This window comes from Phoenix dactylifera, unplaced genomic scaffold, assembly GCF_009389715.1.
Source record: "Phoenix dactylifera cultivar Barhee BC4 unplaced genomic scaffold, palm_55x_up_171113_PBpolish2nd_filt_p 000544F, whole genome shotgun sequence".
In the NCBI taxonomy this organism is placed as follows: domain Eukaryota; kingdom Viridiplantae; phylum Streptophyta; class Magnoliopsida; order Arecales; family Arecaceae; genus Phoenix; species Phoenix dactylifera.
Window position 1 is genome coordinate 49,750 of NW_024067953.1, and position 8,558 is coordinate 58,307.

An 8,558-nucleotide genomic window follows, 5' to 3' on the forward strand; every position below is an offset into this window, starting at 1 on the left:
AAGAGGCCAGCTTCCAAATCCAAGGCAGTATCCTAGACAAATGGCCTTCTTCAATCCAATGCCGATGGAAGAAATGCTTCCTGTGAGACAGCTGGATTTCCACTTTAGACCAAAGTATTGTGGTCCGGAGGCGTTCAGCTTTGGATGCGAAAAGCTCAACTCAAGCCCTCACCAACCTCATAATAACATTTGAACCATAACCTTTCCCGGTAAAGCTTCAATGTTGCAGCTCATAAAAGCTTCCCCAGCTCTCTTGCTTCATATCTTTAATCAAGATTGAACAACAACAAAAAAAAAAAACGTAGATAAAAATGAATTAATTCAATCCAATCTTCCTTCTCTCAAATCACTGGCAACAAACAAAACCACAAGGATGACTTCCTCTTCTTCAGCTACTCTTTTCTTTCCATCTCCTTATCATCTCCATCAATATCTCATTCCAAGTATCGATTGGCCCCGGCAAGCACCAATGCACGCAGTCGTTCTGGACCTTCTCTTTTATTCCATCAGCGAACGGATTTGGATACATGTAAGGCCCTGGGTGGCCGTCCGGCCTCAGCAACGCCAGTTTGGTCACGTCCAGTGCTTCAATCCTTAACCTCCCTCCGCTCTCCGCCGCCTCCTTCGCGGCCGCCGCCACCTCCTCCACCTCGATCTTCCTCATCTCGGCGTCCATGTATTCCATCTCCTTCTCGCCTTCTTTGTAAGGCTCTTTCTTTGGACAAGCGCCAAATTTATCCCACTCCCCTTCAAATTGTGCCGGCGAGAAGGTCGTCACCACCACGAGCTTCTCGGAGGAAGCCGGCGATGACCAATATCGACTGCTCGCCACCTTGAGTGTAGTCTTGAATGCCCTTCGAAAGACATCGAAGAAACCGATCTCGGTGTGATTGGATTCAGGGCAATGGTGGCAGCCAAGGACTAACTCATTCTCGTAGTAGATAGCCGGGTGGAGGAACCAGTGCCCAACCGAGAAGACCACCATGTCCATTCGATCCAACTCCGACGCCCACCGCTCGTCCGGCGAGTCTAGGTACAGCTTGTTGTGATTTAGGCCCGAAGCCGCCGACTTCTCGATCCCCTTAACGAGGAACGGGCACCAAAAGACCGAGATGGTGGCATTGTAGTCATGGAAGACCCACCGCCGGAATTTGTTTTCCTGCCCGTCTCGGTGGACAAGGTCGGGCGGCGTTGCGGTGGAAAGGAGGCAGAGGAGGGACTCTACCTGATTCCGGGCCATGGAGTCGCCGACGAAAGCCAGGTGTTCGTTTTGGATCAGCTGGAGGAATGACACGGGATCGAAGCCGGGGAGCTGGCACTGGTTAGGCTGCCACCGCCAGTAGAGGTAGCCGGCGTCGGGCCGGCCATGGGCCATGCAATTCTGGCCATCTTTGATGGTGCTGCAGCTGGTGCCGTTGTATCGAGGCCCGCGTGAGTCCGGCACCCACCGGCCATCGGAGTAGTCGCACCGGGGACTTCTCGGGCTATGCCTCTGTTCAACTCCTTCCGCTGCTGCAAATTAAAGGATATATGCGAGAAAGTGTTACATAGTTAGCTCTAGCTTTACACAGCTGATAAGAGGAGGATTTGAGAGCAAGAGAGCAGGGCGTTTGAATTACCTTGAGAGGAAGGGATGGAGGGGGAGGAGGTTTCTTGGGTTTGAGTATTGTTGGTGAGTTTGGGTTGGTTTAAGGGGATGGAGAAGAGATATACACGGAGGAGAGCCAAGGGAAGGAGGGCATAGAGAGCTCCGGTTATGAGTTTCTTGGTGGGGAAACTGCTGGGTTGGTGGTGGTGGTGGTGGTGGTGAATAGTCCCCATCTATGTTTTATGGTGGTGGTTTGGACTTTGGGATGACGAGAGGAGCTAAGGTATGGGGACGGGAGGTGAGGTAGGGACTAGGGAGGGAGCGCAGAGAGAGTTTCAAGGAAGAGCAGAGGAAAGGGAAGAACAGAGTCAGCCTTGGTTCGTGGCCGGCGCTCGGGGGTCTTTAAACGCTTTGGTGTCTTTTTCGTGGTCCAAGCTGATGGATTTCTTTTATTTTTGTTCCCCCCACTCGCTCTTAGTCTTCCCACTCTCTGTTCGTCAAAGTTCATATCCCGAAGCGCATTTTTTTTCCCCCGCTCGCTCTCTCTCTCTCCTCTCGTGACCTTTTTCAGTTTTTCATCCGGAGATTCGAAAGAAAACACGACTTTTTATATCTATCTAAAGACAAACAAAGCTGTGGATCAGTTGTTTTTTTATCTCATCGAGCGTTCCGGAGAAATGCTAATTTTGTTGAACATTCATACCAAATATATTAATTTATATATTTTATAGAAAAATAATTTTTAATTTTATTTTTTTGAGCTACGTAATTTGGATCTGAGCAAATTTTTAAAAAAAAATTACAAAAAGTGACTATGCTGCCATTCTAGCTAAACTAGTAGTATATGTACAAATAAAATTTAAATTAGAGATAAAAGTGGATTAGATAATATTCATTTAGATTTATTTTTATATCCTAATCTACATTTGTATCCATATTCATATTTCTAAAAAAATGAATAAACAACTATTCAATTCGTATCCGAATATCCGATTTTATTTATAATTATATTTAATTTTATATAGCACTTATAAGTTTTTAGGAAAATAAATGATCATATTAATATGGTATTAATTTAATTTATCATCTACTTAGTAATATTTTTGATTCTGTAGGCATAAAGTTTAATTATCCATTTTGTATTTATATTTATATTTATATATATATATAGTATTCTAGTAACATCTGTATTTATATTATTAGTATTTGATTTAATTTTAGCTATAATTTAAATATTTGAGATATTTTTCAAAAATTTAAAAGCAAGCCAGCTAACTTGTTTGACATCAAGGGAATTTAAACCCATCAACTAACAAGGGACGCAATCAGCTCTCCAGCTCTCTGTTACAAGAATTTTGTGGTCGCCAAACACTGCTGAAATATCTTTTGTCAAGGTGTCATTTGACATGATTTTAAAGGGCGGTGTTGTGGACCGTAGACGCGTCTGCATTTGCTTCTCCCCGTCATCTGCGGACGCAAGTTGTCAACAATAATTGAATCCATATTTTAAAGCCCATGACGGTTCCTGATTTGACGCTGTCGAGGATAAGAAAGTCTAGCTTCGTGCAAGTTTCTGAAAACTGCTTATGGGTCACGAGTAGAACGGGTACGGGTCACGAGTAGAACGGGTGCAATTGAGAAGAATATCAGAGGGCATACCTAGCCTATGATCTATAGTTGGACAGGGATATCCGTCTCTTCAAAGACACTGAAGCGGCCCTGAGGGCAGTGGTGGACAGAACTTTGCGTCACGCTGCGGAGATCACTGGGACAATCACGTTGAGTTTCTCTGGGATAGCCAGAAATATCTGAGATATCCATTCTGTTTCTTTAGCGCCCAAATTTATCTTTTTTTTCTTGGATGACCCCACTCCTTAGTCATTTTAAAGTGAACTTTAATGACGGTGTGTTGGTGGATGGAGCATATGGAGCTATGAGATTTGTGATCAGAGACTCCCATAGCAGTCTGGTGGCGGCAGGTGGTTGTCGCACTCGAATTGACGGTCATTGAGGCAGAGCTTTGGGCAGCATGAAAGAGCATCTCTTATGCTAGGGGGACACTGGGTGTAGACAGTATATCTCGAGGAAGATTCCACCACGGTGATCGATGGGATACTGGAAGCTGATTGATACGGGGACGGTCACCTACTGATTTGTGAGACTCGCAGACTGGCCAGAGGTTTGACTTTCTTTTGGACAGTGCATGTATATCGGAAGACAAATAGAGCTGCAAACTGGATAGCCTTCTACGTGGCTCGACACTCTGGTGAGATTTCTTAGACTAATCTCACTGAGATTCCTATTCCCCTGTATCATTTTATTGCTTCTGACTTGGCAGGCTGCAATTATGTAAGAGCTATATGAATGTCGTTTTTTATCATTAAAAAAAAAAAAAATTGCTTTCGGGTCCGATCCTTCCACCACACTGGAAACAAAACCTATTGACACGTGGAACGTCGCCAAAATTAATGCCCAATATTACCACCTCCATTTTCTCATGCCATTGGCATGAATTTTTTTTTTTTGTTTTTTTTTGCTCGACGAATAGTAGGGCTCCATAACTTTAAAGCAATTCTTATTGGATGCTAACATGGCCACTCCAACCACATAGAAGAGAATGGAGTTAGGGGCGATAATTTACTTCATCCTATCAAATATATGATCCGATCCGACTCTAGTGAGATAGAATTTACTCCACCTATTTAGAATTGGCGGCAAGTACAAATCTTAATTTCAAAATTCGAAGCAGAACTAGAGCAGATGCAGGTAATAGAAAAAGCACCTCGAATCTGACCTAAATATGTATAACTTCATTAATCTCCTTCCTATCCTTTGCCCTCCACTCGCTTGTTTTATGACTTTGATCATCCTGTTGTCCTTACTCTTTCCAACTAAACTCTGGTTGCAGTGTCGCACCCACTCTTTTCCCCAAGCTGATCGGATGCCAGTTGATCCGTCACTCCCCACCCACACCCAAATTTCTATTCACCATAGTAATTCAATTTTTTTTATTTTTTTTTATTTTGCCTTCTATATTATGATCATATATTTTTGCTTCAGTTGCTACAGAGCTATTTGATATGATTATTGATTCTTGTTTCCATTTCCAAAAATTTGAGCTACTTCAATGTATCCTTTTATTAATTTTTTTACTTCCTAAAAATAATATTTTTATTTGTTATTATTGAAAATTTAGTATTATATGTTTTGTATCTCTGTCTCTTATTTTGTTTAATATTATGCAAAATATTGAGATCTATTTTTATAATCTTTTTTATTTATTTGATTTGTATGCCTAAAAAGATTGTTTTTTTTGCTGTTTTGCCCAAGGTCCAACCATTCCTTTTAACTCTACCAGCCTACCCTACCCTGAAACAGATACTAGGTGGGTATGGGTATATGATTTTTAATTACAAGCTAAATACAGATAATGACCTATCCGATCTATATCCAGCTCGATGCTATCCCTAGATAGAGTTATGAAACAAAAAACAAGACAAAAAATCGGCAACGAATCAGGGCTATCTTGGGGTTTAGAGTTGGGATTCGTAGCCAACTGGATTTAACCTTGCCTATATCCTAAACTTGGAAACTATCTCAATGGAGAAAAAAATTACATTAGGAGATAATATTATTAATAACTTATTTTTTTATGTATATTGAATCTTCATCATGTAGGTCATAATAGAACAATTTTATGACTGAACATCAGGCCCAGGCATCCCCACTGCCATAATTCATGTATAAATTTAAGTCCAAACTTCAGGCTTGAACCCCAATAAAAGACCACCTAGACATAGGGAAAATAGAGAATCCAACCTGCCATGCGCGATGTTATAACTCCAAATTTTGAGAGGATGTTACACCATAGTAACGAATTTCCGGCCAATAAAAAAATAATTTGGGACTCTCGTATCTGCCCACATCTTTTGGAAAGGAAGCACCTAGGTTCCCACTTTCGAATGGAAATAAAAAAATACCGCGGAGTGTTTCACTCCATCTGTGATGAATTACTTGACGTGTGAAAATGATCCCATCAAACAGCAAAATGAGAACTATAATCTCTTAAATATGGAAAAATATATAAAATTTTTATAAAAAATTGTTATTTACATACATATCTTTTATATATATATATATATATATATATATATATATATATATATATATATATATATATATATATATATATATATATATATATATATATATATATATATATATATATATACCTATCTGTTAATGATATTTCGATCATTTTAATTTTAAACTACTCCTTTCTTAACTGCATGAGATGAAGTAGATATGTATGAAAAAAAGAAAGAAGAAGATATACATGTAAAATAAGTATTTTATCAGATTATATATACAAATAGCAACTTGGATTCATATAATTTTCTATATTCAAGAGGGCATGTACCTATTAATTAAAGAGGAAAAAAATGGAGACTAAGACATCACGAATGAAATTGTGCTTAGCTTCTTTTGTCACTCCCATTTGGATATCAAGGGACCACAAGCAGGTGCATCATTCAGTTACTTGGGTCGACTCGAGTCTGGAGTGCCTGGTAATTTTCAACCTACCATCAGGTCATGTTTGGGTCTAGCATCCGTGGTTACCAAGGATGGACATTGATCTTGGACAGGCCATGACTCACGTCCAAACTATTACTTAAGCAGCAGTTGGGGCAGCCCAAACTCATCTTATCCAGCCCAGGCCCACTTAGATGATATAGATTAGCATTATGGTGCATGTTACTCGGATCAAATCATGCATTCATTAGCTTGCATCTTACAGTCTTTGCCAAAAGCCATAGCACTGGATCCACATGACACAACGGTCCTTTGAAATAATGTTGACTCGTAACCATGGAGGCCCACTTGGATAGGCCTCCATGGTTTGCTTTTGTATGATTTTCCAGGCCAGGCCGGGCCTCGTCTGGGGTGGTCTTGTTACTTTTGGTGGTCTTCGGCTCTGGGCTTGGCCTGTTAATATATTGCCCGTCTGAGTGTGCGGACTTTGCAAGATTTTTGTTTTCTCGGTAAGCTATCAAGATTTATACAAGCATTTATATAATGGATAGAGAACTTTGCGATAGACCTATATTTTAGATCTATATAATAGATTAGCCTGATTGCCGAGTCATGTCATGGCTAACAAATTGTACTCATGTGGGGGCTAACATTTAGTATTCAACATGTTACCCAAATAAAGATTGCGTAGGGATTAGAATGAAACTATCTGCGACATTCTTGTAACAGACATGACTAATTGACTATTATATGTCCTTTGTACTTTCTTTCTTCGTCCTTGCTTCTTGCATCTTTATCTTGGTGTGTTGTTCAATGGGCACGGTAATCTTCAAAACTTGCAAATAAAATCGTCCAATAAATTAGCACCCCTAATCATTTCAGGTTTGTGGAACTAATTTGGGTGTTATGGCCGTCCCAAAATGGCCTGAACCCACTGTCCTTTCCGAGCAACTGGGCCCAAGTTATTTTGGCGAAGCAATCAAGCAGTTCCACCGAAAATGCATCAACATTTCCAAATCCTAATGAAAGATTGGAGGATCTCCGTGTTCCCCCTCATATGGCCCCCACATAGGCACTAGGTGCCTCACGTGACCTGCGCAAGTGGGGCATGATATTTTTTTGAATCCTTATTCAAAAAAATTATAGTTAAAACCAATTCCAAAAACCTACTTGCATTGATGGTGACTATTGTGGTTGAAATCTGGTCTGAGGGTGATCACGCCGGAAGAAGATGAGGAGACATCGGCCGGGTTGGAGAAAGAGGGCTACCTTTTGAGCTCCAGGGTACTTGCACGAAGGCCCTCCGATGGCTAAGTTAGCTTGGTTTTTGGAAGGGTTTAGAATAGCTTTCTTCTACCTTTTACTATCTTTTTTTTTGGCTTGCCGAAGGCCTTTTCCTACCTCCTTTTTATAGGGTGAGGATTTTGGCTGTTACTTGTAGCCTTTTGGCTGAATTGTAATCAGCTAGCAGCACGAATTACGGAGACTGAGTCCGCCGACGGAGGATCCAGGAGACATCATTTCAGATTTGCTCTGAGGATCCACGGGGTCTTCAATGAGGATTTAGAAGATATTTCTCCAGTCTTCTTCCGAGGATCCGCAAGATATTAAATGAGGAATTTGGAGACGGTGAAATTAAGGTTGGTAGGATTGAGGTCGACTTGGCCTCGGACCGAGGCCGAACGGGCTTGGAGGTCGTGGCATGCATTTAGCGAGGTCGGTTTGGTCTTTAGCTGAGGTTGCCTCCTTCGATCGAGATCGGCTCGGTCTTCGGCCAAGGTCGCCTCTTTGGGTCGAGGCCGGCTCGGTCCCATGCCGTGGTAGGTGGGATTGTCCGGGTTTGAGTGGTTCCGTGTTGGAGCAGGACAACCCATTTTATCTCCCATCAGTGACGTGTCAATTGCAACCCATTTTCTGCATGTAATTTTCATTTGGGTTCATGCGGAAGGAACCCAAATTTGGGTTTTGTAATCAAATGAAAATTTGGGTTCAGCCAAAAATTTGGGTTTTTTAGCCAAATTTGGGTTTTGTAATCAAATGAAAATATGTGAGTAGGAGGTTCGGGAAGTTTTATGGCTGAAGTAGGAGGTGGAACAAGTACGAAAACGGCAATAAAAATTTCATGCGGAAATATTTTTCTATCTCAATATGACGACGTCCGCTCCTTTTGTTGACTTCAATCCCCCCCCTCCCCTCCGTCCTCTCTCTATCTTTCAGCACCCGGAAGTAGGGTATTTGCATGTCGTGGACGGCATCCTCCGAGGCGCAATTTTTCCAAGTCAAAAAATCCAAACATGGCGTCACGCAGCAAGCAAGATGGAGACGTAGAGGCGACAAACCATCAACCTCAACAGGGAAACCGAGTCCGGTCGCTTTCATGAAGAGCGCATCGGTTTGAATGGGCGGACGTGGGAAGCAAGGCCACCCCACGCATGAC

The 8,558-nt window shown here is 41.7% G+C and overlaps 1 protein-coding gene across 2 annotated transcripts; it reads right to left on the reverse strand.

The window, feature by feature from the left end:
* Window positions 1-223: 223 nt before the first annotated feature.
* LOC103719164 (protein ALTERED XYLOGLUCAN 4-like) lies at window positions 224-2,129 on the reverse strand. 2 transcript variants are annotated; one of them, XM_008808274.4, is made up of 2 exons: window positions 1,620-2,129; window positions 224-1,509 (listed from the first exon to the last, which is right to left on the reverse strand). In XM_008808274.4, the coding sequence occupies exons 1-2, from the start codon at window positions 1,819-1,821 to the stop codon at window positions 389-391; spliced, it is 1,323 nt and encodes a 440-aa protein (XP_008806496.2). In that variant the 5' UTR covers window positions 1,822-2,129; the 3' UTR covers window positions 224-388. The 2 variants fall into 2 exon arrangements, with proteins under 2 accessions (XP_008806496.2, XP_008806495.2); XM_008808273.3 differs by having other exon boundaries at window positions 224-1,512; window positions 1,620-2,125.
* Between the last annotated feature and the right edge of the window lie 6,429 nt (window positions 2,130-8,558).

Coding starts and splice junctions, on each gene's coding strand:
- LOC103719164 (XM_008808273.3), bottom strand. CDS start 1,821: ATGGGGACTATTCACCACCACCACCACCACCACCAACCCAGCAGTTTC. Junction 1,513..1,619: donor CTCCATCCCTTCCTCTCAAG/GTAATTCAAACG, acceptor TTTAATTTGCAG/CAGCGGAAGGAGTTGAACAG.